At 44.4% G+C, this 21494-nt stretch overlaps 1 protein-coding gene across 2 annotated transcripts in view; it reads left to right on the top strand.

Annotated features, from left to right (window-relative positions):
• PRKCE (protein kinase C epsilon) overlaps positions 1-21494 on the top strand; it is a 511412-nt gene that overhangs the window by 352523 nt on the left and 137395 nt on the right. For both annotated transcript variants that reach the window (XM_029231447.1, XM_029231445.1), the window contains exon 11: positions 866-1039. In XM_029231447.1, coding sequence (XP_029087280.1) covers positions 866-1039 — 174 coding nt within the window. The remainder of the gene's footprint in view (positions 1-865; positions 1040-21494) is intronic.

Below are 21494 nucleotides of genomic sequence, written 5' to 3'. Positions count from 1 at the left end.
AAAAAAAAAAAAAAAAAAAAAAAAAAAGTAAAGTGGTAGTAACTTTATATACCAAGCTCATACAGATGTGTAAGAAAATAGATAACTAGACGGAGGAAATTGACAAATAATTCGCACAAAACGTAAATATAATTAGACAACAAATATTTTTAGTTTCATTACCAGTTAAAACAGCATTGAGGTAACATTTCACACCCATGACATAAGCAAAAACGTTTTTTAAGTGAAAGCACCCACTGTTGGTAAATTTGCATGAAACTAAAGCACTTCTGCATTGCTAGCGACAGATTATATTGTACATCCTCTTTGAAAGTCAGTTAGGAAATGTGCAAAATATTTAACTCTATAATCCACTTCTAAGGCTTTCCATCTTAAAACTGTGATATAAAAGAAAGAAAAAATTATATGTATAAAAACGCTTGATGCAGTTTATATAATAATAATTAGATGTAACTCAAGTGTCTAATATGAGGTAAATGGTTAAACTGTTACTGATATACTTGAATTGAGTACCAGCAGCCATGATATGGTGGAGACCATGTAGAGAAATGCTTATGAAGTAATGTTCAGTTAAAAAACAATCTATTTGCTGTACTCTAATTGCAAGTATGACAAATTATATGAACATACGAGTAATTATTTAATAAATGTGCATTGAACTTTTCTTTGCCTGGACACTGTTAGAGATTAAAAATAAATAAATTGTAGTAGCTGTATTAGGATGGGTAGTCTTTACATTTTAAATACTATTATGCTATTTAAAATTAAAGAAAAAAAAGGAGTTTTTAAAGCATTTGATGTTGACTTGGGTTTCTTTTGATTCCCTACAAGCATAGACTTACGGGGTGGTTTTGGTTGATTACAGGTCATGTTGGCGGAGCTCAAAGGCAAAGATGAAGTATATGCTGTGAAGGTCCTGAAGAAGGATGTCATCCTTCAGGATGATGACGTAGACTGCACAATGACAGAGAAGAGGATTTTGGCCCTGGCGCGGAAACACCCGTACCTAACCCAACTCTACTGCTGCTTCCAGACCAAGGTATGTTTTAGAAGAAGCTGGTGGACCTCCATCTTGGGGTTGTGCCGTAGGACACTATGGTATCTTGACTGTCAGATAAAAAAAATCAATCATAGATCCCCTATATTCTTTTCTCAAAGACCTTGTAAAGTGGAATGGATTTTACCCTTGAAAAGATCAAGGTATATTTGAACAGTATTCTCTTTTTTAAGGGCAAGGGATTTTCCATTCAAGGTTGTGCTTGTGAAGGGATGAGAGGGCGATAGAAGTCTTTGCAAATGTAGCTGGACAAAGCCGAATGACTAACCCCGGTGTTTGCTCCTTGGAGAAAACAACAGGCATGGTTAGTCCTTTCTCAGCTCCTACCTTTCTGTCACTAGGCAAATCCCTTAAGTTCTTTATGGCCTTCGGATCAAATGAAAAAAGAGTAAAGGCCACCCGAACCACATCTAACCTGTGTAATGTCATATGAGGTAAAGGATGTGAACAAGTGCTTAAAATGCCATCGTGGGGAATTCCCTGGCAGTCCAGTGGTTAGGCTTCGACGCTTTCACTGCCGGCCTGGGGTTCGATCTCTGGTCTGGGACCTAAGATCCCATCCCGCAAGCGATGTGGCATGCCAAAAAAAAAAAAAAAAAAAGGTTGCCATCGTGAACCACAAATATAAGGTAGCATTTTAAAACTACCAAGTAGGTGCCTGGAGACCAGAAGGTGGCAGTAAAGAAATGAAAATAATCTGTAAGTACATTATGGAGTCTGACCAATGAGTATCCTTAACTCATTTGTTACTTATTCTTAGTAAAGAAGAGAAATGCCAACATTCTTCATGAAGCTCTTTTATTACCCCATTTCGGGGAATAAAATGAGTGAAAGTCTTTCAGGATGCCTTAAGGATTTGTAGCCCTTAGCTCCTTGAGGAGGCAAAGGCAGCCTCACCTGAAACGCTTACCCGTATCCATCTGGAGCCCAGACAGTGACGGGTGCCACCTTGGACAGATGATTCCTTGCTCCTTGGCATACTCTCACCACCGTGTTGTTGCGAATGCCAGTCTTTCCACTTGGAATTCAGCAATTACTCATTTGGTCATTTGGCCAATTTTTATTTTATTGTATTTTACTGAATCCTTTCCATGTGCCCAGTGTCGTGCCAAGTGCTGGAGAGGTCGTGGTAAGCAAGGCCCAGTCCCCGACCTCAGGGAATTTACAGTCTCTTTGGTACACTATTTCCCAAAGGGTATTTCTCTGAACCTTCCTCACTTGAGAAACTTTTCAGAATAAAAGGGACGAAGTGAGAGAGTAGCATGGACACATATACACTACCAAATGTAAAATAGATGGCTAGTGGGAAGCAGCTGCATAGCACAGGGAGATCAGCTCTGTGCTTTGTGTCCACCTAGAGGAGTGGGATAGGGAGGGTGGGAGGGAGGGAGATGCAAGAGGGAGAGGATATGGAGATATATGGATACGTATAGCTGATTCACTTTGTTATACAGCAGAAACTAACACAACATTGTAAAGCAATTATACTCCAATACAGATGTTAAAAAAAAAAAAAAAAGAATGAAAGACTCTGTGGCCCATAGTTTGGGACACTGCAGCCTTGACCTCTCTTAGAGTGTCTCAACATACATTTGCTTGTCAGAGTTGCCGAGGAGAACTGCAATGGAAAAATATATATATTACCTTTACTTAATCTACTGTTTCCCAATGATGTGATCCCAAGCTTTACCTCACTGTCACTACCCATTCCAAACACTGATCAAATGAAATTTTTCCTAACCCTCTGAAATCGCTCAGGAGAATATGAAATATCTCCTGAAAAACCTGGAAATCCCTTTTCTGCACAAGTATAGGACTTAACATGCATCCAAAACCAGGATAGCTAGTGTGTATTGCCTGATATTTGTGGGTCCGTGCGTGCGTGTGTGTGTGTGTGTGTGTGTGTGTACACGCGCAGAATCCAGTGTGACAATAGAGGGTCAGTCACGACGTCAACTTTCCTCTTTTCTCCACATGAGCATGATCCTGGATTAATGAGAAATGTGTCCTATATCTCTTTATCTTCCATGGTACCTGTCAGAGGGCCTCACAACCGGTAGGTTGTCACTCTCAGAATTGGAGGGTTGGAAGATTTTTTTAAAATTCTCTCTTCTAATCTTCTTTTTGCACCAGTGAGAAAATCAGATTTCAGAGAAGTAAGTCTTTTGCCCACAGATACTTGGTATTGGCCAAGTCGAACTTACCGTCTCCTCTCTGCGACTCCCAGTCCAGTGGGGACTTGCTCTGACATCACGTTGTATCCGCTCTGTGGGGAGAGCCCCCTCTTCCCCTGCGTCTAGCAGCTGTGCCATCTCTTTCACCCTCTGAGCTGGTTTCCTAGGCAGGCATCCACACGAGCTTGCTTTCTTTGGACGTGTTGCCAAGAGGTCTGACATCCCAGGAGGGGTCCAGTCCAGTTGTAGGGACCCTGTGAACCCCCTGTACGTGGTGGACCTGGAGAGCCAGAGCGGAGGCTCTGCTTCCCTGCCCTCTTGGTGAATGGGTGAGGGAGCAGGAAGGATGTCTTCAGTGTCAGCAGTGTTCCCTTCTGTGCGGTTAGAATTGGCTGAGGGTCTTCACTGTGTGGCTGCTCTTGGAGCACAAGGTGGCATCATACAAAACCATGAGTTTCCTTTACGGCAGAACAGTGACCAAACTGACATGGAGATCGGTGTCTGGGTGGTAGAGGGTGAGGTTGGGGAGAGAGGAGACTCTCCTCTGAAGTTCAGAGATTTGCTAACTCTTCTCAGGCCAGTGTCAGGTAGCGACAGTTACAGGAGCAAGTCCCAGACTACCGTTGCTCAGTAGAACATGGCACATCTCACTTTACGTGACAGATGTACGCTCATCTAATTTTTCTAAAGCAAATCATATTTTAACCTCGCCGAAGGACCTCTGCTTACTAGAAAGGAATCTGATGAGGAATCATAACCCCCCAGCTTAACCGTCAGAAAATGTGGCTTTTCCTATGGCAACCAGTCATCATGTTTTTAAAAAGGAGCTGTTGTTCACCTGACTCTGAGGTAGGTGCTGGGTATGGAGTTATCAGCAAAAAGGAAGGTGATTCTCAAGTGGAGGAGTTTACTCAATAAGGGATGGGGCTTAAAAGTTTTTTCACAGCAAAGGAAAACATAAACAAGACTAAAAGACAACCCTCAGAATGGGAGAAAATATTTGCAAATGAAGCAACTGACAAAGGATTAATCTCCAAAATTTACAAGCAGCTCATGCAGCTCAATATCAAAAAAACAAACAACCCAATCCAAAAATGGGCAGAAGACCTAACTAGACATTTCTCCAAAGAAGATATACAGATGGCCAACACACACATGAAAGGATGCTCAACATCACTAGTCAGTAGAGAAATGCAAATCAAAATTACAATGTGTATCATCTCACACCAGTCAGAATGGCCATCATCAAAAAATCTACGAACAATAAATGCTGGAGAAGGTGTGGAGAAAAGAGAACCTTTTTGCAGTGTTGGTGGGAATGTAAATTGATGCAGCCACTATGGAGAACAGTATGGAGGTTCCTTAAGAAACCAGTAATAGAACTACCATATGACCCCGCAGTCCCACTACTGGGCATATACCCTGAGAAAACCGTAGTTCCAAAAGTGTCATGTACCACAGTGTTCATTGCAGCTCTATTTACAATAGCCAGGACATGGAAGCAACCTAAGTGTCCATCGACAGATGAATGGATAAAGAAGATGTGGCGCATACATACAATGGAATATTACTCAGTCATAAAAAGAGACAAAAGTATTTGTAGTGAGGTGGATGGACCTAGAGTCTGTCGTACAGAGTGAAGTAAGTCAGAAAGAGAAAAACAAATACCATATGCGAACACATATATATGGAATCTAAAAAAAAAAAAATGGCTCTGAAAAACCTAGGGGCAGGACATGATAAAAGATGCAGACATAGAGAATGGACTTGAGGACACGGGGAGGGAGAAGGGTAAGCTGGGACGAAGTGAGAGAGTGGCATGGACATATATATACTACCAAATGTAAAACTGATAGCTAGTGGGAAGCAGCCGCATAACACAGGGAGATCAGCTCGGTGCTTTGTGACCACCTAGAGGGGTGGGATAGGGAGGGTGGGAGGGAGGGAGATGCAAGAGGGAGGAGATATGGGGATATATGTACATGTATAGCTGATTCACTTTGTTATACAGCAGAAACTAACACCATTGTAAAGTAATTATACTCCAATAAAGATGTTAAAAAAAAAAAAGAAAAGAAACTACTAGTCGAACTTTGATGTAAAATAAATAAGGGATGGGGGTGGGGAGTTATACTAACTTCCATAACAAACAGCTTTGAGATGGTATGTTCTGGGTGGAGGTGTTCGAGCTGGGAGGACTGAGAGGAGGGGATGAGCTTTAGTCTGGAGGTGGGGAAAGAGCTCAGTCTAGGCTCTGCAGAGTGGGGAGGACTGGGACAGGACTTGGGTGGGAATGGGAGCCGAGTTCAGTGGCCATCGTTCAGTCCAGCTTTAGTTTCACTTTTCCTGAAAAGAAAGGGCGGTGTTTCTGAGCCACCGTAAGCCTGGTTTTGACTAAGACTCTAATACATGATTAAGGAACACAAGACCTGCTTGCAATCCTATTAAGATTTCTTTCATTCTTGTTTGATTATGACACAGAGAGCAGCAATAATGTTAAGTCGGGCTTGATTATTTTTAGATGGGCCTTTATTGTTTGGTATGTAGAAGAAACAGCCCCTACGAAAGCATTCCTTTGAGAAGTTCCTGAGGGATCGCACATGGCTTCAGGGCACGCGCTACGCAGATTGCCTGACAGGACTTGGAAGTGTGTGAGGTCCCATGTCTGGTATGGTGACCAATGGCAATGATTGTGTAAGCCTACTGGTGCCAATCGTGACGTCAGGTCATGAGTTAGATCTGGTCACCACAGCCCACTGAATGACCAAGTTACAGTTAAAGAAGGATGTGGCCTTTTCTGTGCCAAGCCCACCTGCCCTTGGCTTCTGCACTCTGATCGTTCTCCGTGGGATCTAGAAGGAAAAAAAGCAAATGAAATGGCTCCAGAGCTTGTGAGAAAAGGCAGAAAGCCCCCCAAATTAAGCCAGTAACTTCAATTTCAATCAAATTCACACCAGTATGTTTGACTTGAGTTCCCACTATGCTGTGCGCTCTTTGGAATGCTGGAATCACCTGAAACAACTGGAGAAATCTACAAAACTATATTTGACTAAATAGTAAACATATGGTATGGAAAGGGGGGCGAAGGGACCTCCCACTCCAGCGGAGATGGAGTAGTCTCATTTCTCTCAGGCCCTCCCTCTTACAACAAAAAAAAGCCCTGGGCATAATTCTTATTTTATAAAGGCATTATGCTCATCAAGACTGACATAGCCATAAAGAATTATAGACATTGTACTATCTGTTGATATGGATGAGAAACTAAAATTTTCATATTTTAAACTGATTTTTTAATAGATAATGTTAACAGCACATTTAATATTTTCATACACAAAATAATTTTTTCTTGGTTAAAAAAAGGTATGGCCTGTAATTAATTCAATGAATATACAAGTATTTATTGGGCATCTGTTATATGCTAGACACTGCCAGGTTCTGGGGCTACAGAGCTCAGAACATTCTGAACGCATGGAGATTGCTGTTTAGTGGGGAGACAGACATGCAATGAGTGATATTCTACAGCATTGTAACTCTTCTAGTGGAGCCCTGTAGGTGATTCATTTGAAGCTCTGCAGAAGGCAGTTGGGAAGGCTTCCTGGAAGAGGTGGCACCTAACTTGGACCTTGAAGCGCGGGCAGCATTTGGAAAAGGATAAAGGCAAAGAGATGCTGATGAAGCCTAGAACTCATCTCCAACTCTCATTTTCATTGTTATTTTTCCAACACTAGAACTCCCAGCTCAGTCTGTGTCCTGCTTCTTCCAAGGGAAATGTCAATGGCTAAACAACCACAGGGAAGGAGAAGAAGAAAGGGGAGGGTATTTGGAAAATAAAGAGGGAGCTTCCTGCGTCTGCAAGATCAGATGTTGAGTGCTAGAGAGGGGAGATAATACTGGGAGGCTGCTTCTTTGTGCTCTAAAAGTTATGGGCTGCTCAACATCAGGGCTTAGGGGGAGGCATGATTTCAGGAATTGCCTCTCTGGCTTCCCACTCATCCACGGAAGGCTGGGGATGGGAGAGCCACTGAGCGGTACGTTTGTTTTTGCTTTTGTTTTTCTAGTTATAAGAAATAAAATTCTCAGGCATTTTGAGCCGCTGCATGTGATCCCCATTGTGAAATCATCCCTTCCAACTAAAACTGACTTCAATAAATTCATCCGTGATTTTTCCTCTTTAAAAATATGAGTCTCTACCTAATTGTCCTCATCCCCCACTCTTTGGCATTTCCTGCCAGGCCTGGGAAGACAGCTCCTGGAGGGCTTGGTCAGTGTGAGTCGCTAAGAAGGAAACAGAGGGTGAACTAGAGAATCTCCCTTGGCCAACCTCCCTCACTGCCCTGGGGGAAATGCAGGATGGAAAAATCCTTAAAAAGCAACCGGAGACATTTTTCAAATGAGTTTTAATAAGCTGTGTGAGCAGGGGGTGAAAACTGCTGGGAAAAGAGTGTTGACTATGCAGGGGGAAAACTGTGGTTTCAAGGAACTTGGACATTCTTGTGACTGTCAATTCTGAAGAGCAGCAAACACGAAAGCAAAAAACAGAGTAAAAATTAGGGCACTGGTAGTTTTGTTTTTTTTAAAAGAGGTGACTGTGTCAGATTAAATCTAAAAAAGCTGAGAATGAAGTATGGGTCTCTTTTGTACTAGAGCACACCATCAGAGGCAGCATGGCGTCTGAGGGGTTGGAGGGGCTTTGATTGGATTTGACGAGTGCCTCAGGAGCGTAGACTGAGACGTTCAACACCGTGAGATGGTATATGGGTCAGGCAGCCACCTGGGAATCGATATGCTTGCTAGTAAAAGAGATAGCCTCCGTAGTTTCTAACAGATTTCAGTGAAATGAGATCTATGGTAGAGGGTACAGGCTTACCGTTGGCAGAAGCCATTGTCAAAGTGATGAGACTCCAGCAGACTCTATCTCCTTACTGCCAAAGACCATCCTGCCCTAGAGCAAGCCGGTCAACAGAGCCACTGCTTTTCATCAGCCAAGAAGACATCTTCAGCAAGGGCCTGCAGCATGCAAATCACCGCGAGGCTTTACAAGACTTTTAGGATAGGACCTCTGTCAAAGTGGTGGTTATAATCACTGTTCACTTGAGGAGGATGGGCTGAGGCCAGTGGAGGGCTGGTGGGGATTGGGGGGCGGGGTGCGGGTGGTAGGGAGAGAGAGAAAAAGAGTGTGTATGTGGTGGGGAGGGGCGTGTCTGTGTGCAGACCTACCAGGGGTGCCCAACCCAGTTGGAGAGAGGAGATCACGGTTTTCATAAGCAAGCAAGGCTTCACAGAGGTGGAGGGCCAGGTCTAGAAGCCTAACAGGATGCACTCTGCATGATGAAAGGAAAAGTTACAGAGTTAATTACTGCTCACGTGCCCCCTGGGGCAGAGAGGTGGGGGGTGGGGCGGGCAGAGGCTCTTAATCTAAGGTGCTGCTGCCCCAGGCAACTTCTTTGCCTCCAAGGAAACCTTGCATTTGAATAGGACAGTTACTTTTACAAATGCCTTCATTTCATTTAGATCAGCCTTCCCACAGGTTCCTAAAGATGTCTCTGTGAGACAAGGTCACTCCCTTCTATGGATGAGAAAACCGAGGCCCAGAGAGGTCTTAACAGCTTGTCTGTAATGGAACCCAGGTTGGAAGCAAGGTGTGCTGAAGACCTTTGTTGTTCACAGGATGCTATTCTGTGTCCAACACCTCCCTCTTGCCCAAGTTCTCTACTTCACATATTCCTACCCCCAGCACCCGTCTCCCCAGTCCCCATTTGCTGTCACACACATGAGAAAGGTTCTGCGTGACAGCTCTGTTTTACCTGGATTCAGTGAGATTGGAATTAAAAAAAAATTAATGCCCCTTAAGCTGGTGAGAGTAGCAAGATCTTTCACCCTGTTTCTCAAAGCTTTTCTGTTTTCTGAAAGTGCAAGAGAGGAGAGAGGAGAAAGGGGGCATGGGCATAGGGATTATATCCAAAATGGGCTGGAGCAGGACGAGGCCCTCACACCTGTCCATTCAGCCACTGTTTATTGACCATCTACTATGTACCCAGTGTACCGTGCCGTGGGCATCATGGGACGCCATGCTACCTGACAGCAATTTAATGGTGAACTCATTGCTTTGTTCTCCTTCAGAAACTGTTGGCCTTGGCCTTTAAAAGATAATAATAATATATTTTTTTATCACAAAGAATATTTGTTAATTGTAGAAAATTCAGAAAAGGACAAAAAGAATTATTCTAATGACTACTACTAACATTTTGATGTGTATATTTCCAGTTTAAAAATATGTATCTGTTTATACATATATATTTTAAAAATTGATATCATACTTTCAACTGTTTCACCAAAGATATCTCGTAGCTATTTCTGTTGTCACTAAGTATTCTTTAACCAAATGATTTCTAAGGTTCACAGTATCCGAGGGCCTCCTGTAGAGAAATCCTGAGTTTGGGGGTTGCGGGTCTCCAGTAAATGTTTGGCTTCCCATGGAGCTGATGTTAGCAGTAAGTGAACCAGAAAGCACTGCCCGGTGTTGCGCAAAGATACCATTTGCCTCTGTGCAGCAGAATGGCCTCTTTTTGTTTTTGTTTCTCTCTTTCTGTAACATAAACTTGAGTACAGCTTGTAAATACTCTGACATTGGCATCTTGTAGAACAAGATTTAAATTCCTTTGACATCCTATACATGTATATATGTTTGTTTAGTAGATGTTTTTTCAGCAGTGTGGAGTATATTTGCCTGTCCTCCTAAATGATTTGCTTATTCTGCTAAGCTGTAGTTTCTGAAATAGGTTTTGTGGAGGTGCCTCAGGAATTGCTGTGTCTGTGTGCACATGTACACACACACACACACACATCTGGACAAACAGACCCTGTGTGTGTGCTATGAAGAGAGGACTTCCACGCTCCTCTTTCTAGCCACCCAGAGCAGTCCCACCTTCAGCTGCTTCTCGTGTTAGTATTCCAAGTAAGACGTCATTTGAAGAAAGGATTTTACTTTGGGGAAAAAAGTTTAAAGCCACTGCAACTTCCGCTGACAGTTTGGAGTAAGTCTTGATGGTTTTAACCTACCTATGTATAATCGGATATATACACGCAGGATGTCATTTCTTGAAGGTTTACATTATAAATGTCCTTCTGTTATTAAAATGGGCACATTCCTGAGACTTAGGTAGAGATAGAATTTTGGAAGCAGATTCAAAACTTAACATTTCTCCTATTCTCTGTGAGTGCTGTCTCTAGTTCGGTTGGCTCATTAATAGAAACCACTTTGGCTCTCTGAGGAAGGTTTTCCACCATAGAGAGAGTAAGGTGGAGAGAATGTAGCTGGGTTATAACATTACTCTGATGACAAGCAAGTTGATCATGAGAATCTGCTCTGTACCAGAACCTTATTAGGTGCCACTGGGAGATAGAACTGGGACTCGTATGTGCAAGAACAGATGATATAGCATACATAAAACAGTAACTTAGAATAAAGGTGGTATGTGATAAAGAGGAAGGAAAGACTTATTGAGCACCTGTTAAGCGGCAAGCCTGGTGCAAGGACCAATTTCTTTCATCTTTCCGGAATCCCATGGTGTATAGGTATTGTCCTTTCTCTGGGCAGAGGAAGAAGCTGAGACTAGGGGAGGCTTTACAACTTGGCCAGGGTCACACAGATAGTTTAGTGGTGGGATTCAGATCAACCATCCCCACCCTCGCCTCCTATGGGAGAGAAGGACCACTGTGAATGAGGAAGGTGTGCTGGGTGGGGGAGTTTGGGGGGATGATGTCACTGGAGGAGAGGGGGAGGAGCAGGGCACAACAAGTCTGGGGGAGGGAGGAGCTTGACCCCCAGATTTAGGGGGAGTGATGACATGTTGTACCAGAAAAGCAGGCTTACATTGGGAAGGCATGAGAAAGACCACTTTGTAAGGAGAGTCTGGCTAAGCCGTGGAGTTCTTAAAATTTCAGGCAAGAAGGAGTTTGGACTTATCCTGGAAGTAACAGATTCCTTGAAGGTGTTACAGGAAGTGATGACTTAGGAAGCATAGCGTGGCAGCTCTGTGTGGTTTGGATTAAAGGGGAAAATAAAAAGCCAAGCTGTCTGTGTGGAGAGTATCTCAGTGGCCCACAAGTCTGGAGGTTGTGGGGAAGAACTTCTGAAGGAAGAATGGCCATAGGCCGTTCTGTTTCCCCTCTGCACCTGGGAAGGCGGGCCTGCCCGAGAAGGAAGTGGAGCCCTGCATTTCCTACTCCGCAAAGTATCCACCGCACAGCCCCGAACTGATTAGAAACAAGAACTTAGGTTGCGGCCAGCTGGGTTAAGTGACCTGCACACTTCCACGGTGTCACTTGCCCACAGTCAATGGGCACATAATGATCGAATTTAAATTAAAAGTTCCAGCTTGAAATCTAAAACCAGAGGTCCAAGTTATCTAACCTGTTCACGGAACAAAGCCAGTTTCCTCATTGGTTAACCTCAGACCTCCCATCTCCCCCCCAGTGCCATCTGTTCGATTTCAGGATTTACCTTGTTTTATATCGTGTCTATTTTTAGATCCTAGCTGAATTTGATAGTGGACTGGTGTTGTTTTCTTCGTGGGGCGTTTTGTAGAAAAGCTTCTACCCAGTCTATTGAGATTAGTCAACTTAAGCAATGGGCTTACCTCACATAACCTGAACTTTTTCTTCCAATGGTCTCAGATACTTCAGATAACTCTGCTGGCCCTTGGTTCTTTGGCTTTGAAGATTTTGCCAAGGGGCGGGTGTGTCCCATTTGCCTACTTGTGTTCATACGTGCCCTCTTCATTGGTAAGGAGCACGGGATCCGGGAAAGAGGGCACCGTGAGGCAGGAAACTCTGGTTCTAGCTCTGGCTTCTGCCACGGATGCTTGGCTGAGACATTTCCCTGTGCATTGATTTCCTCACTCGTAATAAAAGATGAGGGAGGACACAGAGAGGGGAGTTAGACGACATGATCTGTAAGATTCCTAAATCTGATTCTAAGTATCTGTGAAAATGCAGCATCGGAACTATACGTGGGACCATTACAGACTGACTTGTTGCCGATGCGTGAGTGAGGAAAGAACAGTGATAAAATCACACGAAAAGGGTTCCTGTTTAGTGTTCGTTTTTCAAAGCTCAATTCGGAGAATGATCCCACCCCGAGCAATGCCTTTATGTTCACAAGACTGTCATTCTACATTATGGTTCCAAATTCAAACACACTTTGAATGACTGATGGTCATGCATCAGGAGGCCTACCGGGAGGTATTGTAGTTGTCTTACTAAAGCACAGCACAGCCTCTAGCACACAGCAGGCACAATAAATTTTAGCTTCTGTCTTATCCAGTTAGCAGTTTCAGTATATGCTTTATATAAATACTCCACCCCCGCCCCCAAGCCGGACTGAGAGCTTTGCCATGTGTCTGTTAGCCTATAGGGATGACCTTTTCCGACCAGCTGGCCAAACATTCATGAAACAAAATTGAGAAACCATTGTTGGTAGATTTGAACCCCCAGGTACACTAGCTTCATAAAGAGAAAATATATATTACCTAACCCCTAACCTGAGCCCAGATGTCCTTAACTACAGCTATGGCCCAACCCCTTAACCTGTCTCGTCATCTCACAAGTATATCAGGAGGGCGTCTAGCAAAAGATTACCAAGAGCCATCTCTTCTCCTGGAAGAAATCTGTGCCCAACCAGAGGATGAATGCCTTATTAGATCATTTTTGTTTCTTAATTATAAAATGGATTCTTAAATCTTAATTATAAAATCTAGTGAATTTAGAAGTGTGACTAGTTAACGTGAAGAACATGGCTTTGATTTTGTGTCCCTAGGAGTCAGGTAGCTTGTCCTTCTGACTGCCTGACCCATAGATTGAGCTGGGGCCAGTACAAGTGGGTCACCATGACATTGGCTTCTGCACGGTTCCTCTGAATGATTTATTTTCATCCACAAGATTCCGGTGAATTCTTGCTGGATGCTTTGTCTCCTTCTTGTCACTGGCGGGGGGGGGGGGTTGGTCATATTTAGGACTGACTCCCCAACGTGAGAAGAAAAGGTTTCTGGTTCCAGTAAAGAACATGTTAGAACTGCCCCCTTGGTGGTTTGTCTTTGGAGGCTGCTGTCCTAAGCCAAGAAATGAGAGAGACCTGGGTCATCCAGGTGGGCTGCTCATCACCTCCCATTTCAGGGTCATCCTTGGCTCAATAATAACAACCAGAACAAACATGTGTACAGTACGTGTTAAATGCCAGGTTTAATGTCAAGCATTTTACATGTATTAACTCATTTAATCTTCACATCAACCTTCTAGGTAGGACTGTTATCCCAAAGAGAGGCCACACAGCTGGAAGTGGCAGATCCTGGATTCAAACCCAGGTAGTTGGCTTCCAGAAACTTCATTTTGTCTGAGTGCCCAGGGGAGATTAGTCTCCTGAGGATTAATGAACACAAATCAAAATCTCAAGAGACCAAGGTGTAAATAAAGTAATACAATGGCAGTTGGTTAATTTATAGTGGGGTGACCAGATACTTCTGCCTGTTACCCAGGGTCCCTGGAATAACCCTTTGTGGGTATTATTTCAGGCAATCCAGATTGTATTAGGAAAGCAATAGAAGGAAAAACAGACGCTCTTCTTCCTGTTACGAAGACTTTTTTTTTTTTTTCCAGAGGCAATGGGAAGTTGAACCATCCACTTTTGACCCCATCAGAGCATTTTATTTTACCATGACATTCCAGGGAGAATGCCAGGAGGGATCACAGACAAAAAGAATTCTCTTAGTTGACCCCTGTAGTGTGGTAAGAGGTACAAATTAACTCCTTTGTTGGGTCAGTAGGATATTCACTTGGAATTCAGCAGCAGTGTGTAATCCATTTTGTCTGGAACACTTGTGTGCAGGTTGCTAGGGAACTAAGCTCATTACCTGGCCCTGCCTCTTAGAGCTGAAGCCTCCTGGCTCTACAGCTTGGTTTGGACCTGACCAACTGATAGTGAATGACGTGGGTGGTGATGGGGATTGTGGCCTTACCTCATCCTCCAAAAGGTGCAGTCCAGTAAGGGTCTGAGGATGGGAGTGGTTGGAGTAGCTGATGTCTTTGTTCTCGATGTTTCTTCCACCATTTATCCAACCCATGCCAGTTGTGTTTTCAGCTAATAACTTAAATTCAACCTCCATTATCAAGCCCTAATTCATGAACGTTTTCTAGGTGCACCAGTGTTAACACTAAAACCACACTAATGCAACCAAATGAAACACGCTGAAATCCATGTTGAAATACTTCCATAGTCTAATTCACCCAGAGTTTTGTTCCTTGCGGGGAGTTGATTAGAAATGTGGGAAGTATTTCTTGATGTGTATAAATTGAAAGGGAATGTAACAAAGAAGTACAAGTAGGTCCACTAGAAGAAAACTTGAAAATAAAATCTGGCTTTCGAAAATAATAATTATAAACGTAGGTGTGGTGGTTCACCTTGCAAAAGCCAACTCCTTTTATAAAATGTTCATAAAAGAATTCACCACTTCGGGGTGGCAAGACCCATTTGGATTGCCAGGTGGGGTGGCTGAGGGGTAGATGTATTAGGCAGAGTAAGTGGAACCTGAAGTGCTAAAAACAGCAGCAGGAGAGGAGCAGTACAGGGAGAGGAGGACACAGGGAACACATCCCATCTGTCAGGGAGGAAGTGCTCTGCTTTAGTAAAGCCGACAACCAATATTTTCCCAGAACCTGGCATGTCTTCAGCTTCGTACCAGGTATGGCAGGGATGGAAAAAGACACAGCCTTTATCCCAAGAATTTCTAGTTTATCTAGGGAGGTAAGACTAGCACAGTTGAGCCAGAAAATGAAATATGATTCTGTGTAAAAACGAGTGGCGTGGAAATTAGCTTAGAAAGTTAGAGGAAGAAGCACTGTGAGTGGGCTGGAGGAGTAAGCGTACTCCTGCAGGTGGGAGGGACACTCTCCTCTCATATATGAAGAACTTTGTCACAGGAGGAAGAACCCTGGGTCCCATCTATCCTAGGAGAGCACAGTGGTGAGAGCCCATTAGAATCTATGGGATTGGCACAGTGTGGTCCCGTCACTGTGTGACATTGTGTGACAAACCCTGACTGAGACAGCCTTGCATGTTTATGTAGTTCACATCCTCCCATCCAGCTGCCCACCCAGTGCTGATCTCTGCAGCTTTAAACCACAGCAGCCTATGGGTGAGGGAGGGGGAATCAGCCCATTACCATGGGAACTGAAGAGAGCCCAGTGTCCTAGGCACTGGGTAAACACAGGAAGTCAGTATCTTGCGGATGCCACAGGCAGGAACAAACCGGGTCCTTCCAAAAACTTAAAATGATAGATGGCTGCTTCCAGCTCAAAAACCATGCATCTACATCTCCTGAAAGGCAGATTCTGTTTAGCTCTTTGAGCTACTTGTTAATTCCTGGATCTTGAAGACACTAAGTTCAGCACAAAATGCAGACATTCAGATGCTCCTTCCTCCTCTGTAGGAAATGGTACTAACAGTTTGCAGGACTATGAGAGTAAAAATTCCACTTGATCCAAATAGGTGTTTTTGTGGGCGGGAAAAATGCAAAGTTAGAGGGCTTTGTGAAAATCTATACAAGTTGTTCAAAGGTTATGGTAGGGATGTGAAATTTAAAATCCCAATTCCATAAAAAGGGACATTTAGACTTGATAGGTAAGGAAGGACAAGAATAGTGAGTGTGAGCTGTTGGACAAAACTGGAAAGAAACATAGAAGACTGCAAAAAATATTAGGAATATGGTGCTTGGGGGAAAAATGTCTCCTTTTGGAAGATGGCTATCATTTGGAAGGTTTGAATGCACTTCTTCGATCTTTAAATCTACCAAAAATGTCACTTTGATGTAAGGAAATAACATTTTAATCCAAAAGTTGAGGAACTGGCCACAGCTTACCAAAATGTGGCAGACAGTTCACATCCAAGGGAAAAAAATGACCCAGTTCAGTTGTGTCATGATATTTTAGGGAGAACGTTTCAGGGATGTTTTTTAAGGGCACTTTTAAAAGAGAAAGAGTGAGACCCTTAAGAACTGAGACCTCATCCAGAAGAGCTGGTGATTAAAAAGGAGGAAACACAGACCAAAAGTGCAAGTCAGTCCAAGAAAGAGCTGTGCAGCATAACTGCATTTACATAGAGTCCCCAAACAGGAAACACTAAACAATATATTGTTTAGAGATAAACATGTAGGTGATGAAACTGTAAAGAAAAACAAGGCAGTGATTACCTTGGTGGTTACCCCTACCTCTGGGCGGGGAGTGGGGGAGAGGATGCAATCAGAGAGGGTTAAAGAAGCTTTTGAGGACCAGCAACCATCTCTTTTTTGTCAAGATGCATATGGCTAAAAGGAAGTTCGTTTTGATTATTCTTTGAAATATATATCTTACATATTCTTCTGCAGGTATATTATGTAATGAAAAGGGGGAGAGGAGAACAAGATCATGAAAGCATCCAAACTACCATAGACATTAGCATTTTAAGTGATGATATCGCATCAAAAAAAAAAAAAAAACCCCAAAATTCTCACTGTAGTAAAAACTGAGCTTGAGGACAATGTCTGCATATCATTATTTTGCCTCTAAAGTCTTGATTTTCCTGTTGTCTTTGGCAGTGAGGTCTGTCTCAAGGACAGGAAGTGTGGCCACTGGTCCCATGGCCTGTTTAGCTGGAAGGATAAAGCATAGGACCCATCTCCTTGCCAAGACCAAGGCCAAGCGGGAGCTGAAGTCTAGGGGTTATCCGCAGAGGCGCTGGCCCATCTTCAGCCCAGCCTGGGCCCTCCCGTTCACAGGTTGCGAATTCTTAAGGAGTAACCCCGCTCAGCCTCACCCTTTCAGCATGCAGCTCTGATTAGGGAAGAAATCTTTCCTAGCCTCCACTACTTCAGTGTTTCTCAACATTTTAAAATCCTGTCTTATAGCCAAGAATATGTCATCAAACACTTTTTTGGTGACTTTTATTATGAAAACCATAGACATCTTTTCATTTTCCATCTACAAAATTATAAATTAACCGCTTTTAAGCTATATGCATACATGTTCTCTCCAGATCCTGACATATCCTCTGTGGGGGACATACCCCTTCCTGTGCCTCCCTCCCCCCTCCCCCATAGCACCAGTTGAAAATAGCTTTCCTTGCTGCCATCACCAGCAGCGAACATTTATAGAATGTTTTCTATAAGCCCAAAATAATGGCAGCTGACATTTTTACAGCATTTACAATGGACCGTTTTCAAAGCTCTTGACATATATTGATGATATAATCCTTTCAAGGGCCTTACAAGGTAGGCGTATCCTGAGGCACAGGGAGGTAGAATGCCTTGTCAAAGTCACACAGCTAATAAGTAGTAGAACTGGGATCTGAACCCAGGCAGTGTCCACTCGGTTGTCCTAGTGTTCCCTATTCCGTGCCGCCTCACATAACATGCTACCCACTTTGCAGGTGTGATTGACTTACCACATCTCTTACAGTTTTATTATCCCCCCATTTTATGGATAAGCCTACCGAGGTTTGGAATTTCATTTCACGAAACGAAGCGTTGGAGGTGGGACCAAGGAAGATCTCCTTTGTTCATCCCCTGCCCCACTCCTTCATACACAACAGCCCCACACACCAACCCCCCTTCACCTCCCCGTGAAATGGAAGGTCTTCCCTTTCCCCCAATCCCAGGGTGAGTGGCCCCTGAGGCGGGAGGAAAGAGCAGATCCCGGAGTGAGAGCATGAGCAAGCCCGTTCATGTGTTACTAATTGCTTCAACATCATGGAAAGGAGTTTGTCTTACTATGGGGTTTTTTTTGGTGGGAAAGCTTTTCGTACAATGCTGGCTGACTCCTGAGCCTTAAAGTAAACAACTACATCATCCTGTACAGAGAGAGTCAGGAAAAAGGAAACTGTAAGAAAATATCAAACCCCTCCAGCTCGCTCGCTCTCTTTTTTAAAAATATAAGTGGAGGAAATGAGGTTTAGGGGGATTTGCTGGGGTCCGTGTAACAGGAGGCTCTGTGAGTAACAACCCCCTTCCCAAGTTGTATATTTGAGTAAACGCTTTCTTCTCAACGCCCTCCCTGTGATGTAAGGAAGGAAGTACACCCAGAAAGCATGGCCAAAAGACTCTCTAAACCCGTTAGAAAGTTAAGCTACCTCCCATCAGGGAGTGGTGAAAAGTCCTCACTTTCAAAACTGCTAGGTGGCTGAGTGGGGTGACAGAGCTGACAGCCCTCTGTGGTCCTTGAATCCTGGGGGTGGAACATGTATGATTATCTCTGTCTCCATTGTCTAAGAACATGGACAAAATTCTAGGCATCCCCCTGCACTGAGAATACAGCACTGCGGAACCTTCCAGATAAGGATACAGTCAGAAACACAGCAGACTTGCTGAGAAAACACCGGTGCCCCAGCCATAAATCACCTTGTCCAATGTCCGCATCCTTTAAATCCACACTAGGACTTTCTGGAGGGCCTTCCTGGTTGCCTGACTTTGGCTTTTCATGTCAGCCCAGAGCGGTGGTACTTGGCAGTGGGGGTGACTAGAAGGGCAGAAGGTGCAATTAGCCAAATCGCCTGTGGGCTTTTCCAACCATGCACCCACCCCGAAGGTTCTGAAGTGCTATCCGTCCTCTTCCATCAGTGTTACTTCTGAAAAGCGATTGCATCTTTCAGAGGTGATTGAGGGATGTAGAAGATATAAAGCTGCTGCCTTTAGGATTGCCGGAATGAATGTCTCCTAGAGTTGCCGCTATAGCAATGCTTTCCTATAGCAAATTGTAACTATGTCCCAGCAAAAAGGAATTACCCCCTTAAATGAATTTGCCCTTTTCCCCCTCCAATCCACCACTTGTTTCTCCTGGTCCCGCATGATGTGGGACAGTCCCTGTCTTCCTGCCCCCCCCCCCCCCCCCCCACCGCAAACCCTAGGATCCTTGCCATCTCTGTCATCCATAGAATAAGTACGTTTCTTTACCCTGAGAGTAGTAGTTTTCATTCTGTGTTTCCTTTTACGCTAGGTGGGAACTTCTCTGGGGTGTGTATCTTGCATTTGCCCTAGCATTCATTACCTGTAGGGCTGGGGTCCCCAACCCCCGGTCCACGGACTGGACCCTTAGGAACTGGGCCGCACAGCAGGAGGTGAGCGGCGGGAGAGTAAACAAAGCTTCATCTGCCGCTCCCCATCGCTCCCTGTCGCTTGCGTTACCTCCTGAACCATCCCCCCCATCGCTCCCATTACCGCCTGAACCCTTCCCCCCCCCAAGGGTCCGTGGAAAAATTGTCTTCCACGAAACCGGTCCCTGGTGCCAAAAAGGTTGGCAACCACTGCTCTAGGGCCTCCTAGTTTTATACAGCTTTCTTGTGAGTGATGTAGCCAGCCCTATGTGTGTAAGGATAAATATTTAAACGGGCTTCCCTTAAATACTATTTTGGGTAGTAACAGGAGCAACAGATTATAGTGGGATAACTGTTTGATTTTTATTTGAAATGAACCGCTCCTCGAAGGAGTTTTACAAATACAGCAATAGAGCTTGCCCACTTTTGCCACCCTCTTCTGAGACTTTGGACAGCACCCACGGCCTGTAAAATAAAATGTCATTTGTCGGATCTCCGCCTGCCCTCTTCAGTTTCACTGCCCCCTTTCTGGATACTGCCGGGCAGATCCCTGCCTTCCTGCTTGTTCCCCTTGCCTAGGATGACGCAGCCCCGCCTCTCTGATTATCCATGTCTCCCGCTGCTGCTCTCACGTCCCACCCCTTCTGTGAATCCGTCAGTTCGTTCGAACCCCTTTATTGTTTATTGATGACTCTTCTCACTCGGCACCCAGAATATACAGCATCACTGGCTGTTAGATTTGTATGCACCAACGACTGATCTCCCCAAGCCAACTAGAAACATCCAAAGGCCGACACAGACTTTTCTACCTGTCTGTGCCCTTCCCGTGTGTGTGCGTGCGTGCATGCGTGCATGTGTAGGTATGTATAGGAGAAGCCCAATTACTTATGGAGAGTAAGTGTTCAGTAAAAGCATCCTGTGACACGATGAGAGCTAGTGTGAGAGCTAGTGTGATTATACCCAGCAGGAATCATTTGGGGAATTAAAATCAGCTGATTTAACAGTGACCGTCTTGCAGCTAATCCATCATTCTCCCTCTTTCAGCATATGGCTGTAGAATCCTGAATAGGATTCTGTTCTGTTCTAGCCACAATGATCCTCACAGCTCCTACTAATTGATTGGAATTAGCATGGGAGAGAATCCAAACCTTTTTTTTTTTTTTTTAATTGCTTCTCACCTTAGACACACTCGTCTGTCGGCCCCTTAGAGACAGGGAATCTCACTTTGAACAGGTGTTTAGTTTTCAGAGACCTATTATTTTGTCTGGTTTTTAGAAAACTTACAGCACGTATTAAGACTGCTCATGAATCTTGGTTTCCTCCTCCACAAAGTGGAAGTACACTTGGTCCTTTGCATCCTTGGGTTCTACATCTATGGATTCAGGCAACCATGGTTGGAAAAACTCGGAAAAAAGTTCCAGAAAGCAAAACTTGAATTTGCTACGCCAGCAACTATTTCCATAGCATTTACATTGTATTAGGTATATCATAAGTAATCTAGAGATGATTAAAAGTATGCAGGAGGACGTGTGTAGCTCACGTGCAAATACTTCACCATTTTATATAAGGGACTTGAGCATCCACAGATTTTGGTGTCCACGGGGGCCCTGGAGCCAATCCCCTTTGGATGCTGATGGATGACTGTAGCAGCGCTGCCCTCAGAGGGGCTGCCCTGAGGATTCAGTGATAGCTTGCAAGGCCTTTAGCAGAGTACCCGGCAGGTAGCACGCACGCAACTCTTAAATTGCTTTCCGGAGTCCTTTGTACGTCATGGCCTCACTTTATCTTCACAGAACCCATGAGACAGACAGGGTGCTAGCGTATTTTCCTGTGATAGATGAGGAAACAGGCACGGATCAGTGAAAGGACTTGCTCGGGGCCTGTGATTCATGAAGAGCCGGGACTGGATCTGAGGGCTTTCCCCGCTGCTCCAGCACTCCTCCTGCTGGCAGCCTTCATCGTGGGGTGGCGGGAGAGAGGGCAGCCTTCGCCTGTGGAAGGAACCCCCGCCCCTGGCTTCTGCTGAGGAAGCTACCAGCCGTCTTTTAAAGTGGGCATGAGTGTGTCGGCAGGACTTGCCGTCGTTGTGGTCAGGCTGCCTCCTCACCCCCAGCCTTCTGGAACCTTCCCCTCTGCTTGCGGCCAGCAG

Source organism: Monodon monoceros, unplaced genomic scaffold (assembly GCF_005190385.1).
Source record: "Monodon monoceros isolate NGI ecotype Baffin Bay Population unplaced genomic scaffold, NGI_Narwhal_1 Super_Scaffold_19, whole genome shotgun sequence".
Taxonomy (NCBI): Eukaryota; Metazoa; Chordata; class Mammalia; order Artiodactyla; family Monodontidae; genus Monodon; species Monodon monoceros.
This window is presented reverse-complemented; position numbering and strand designations above follow the sequence as displayed.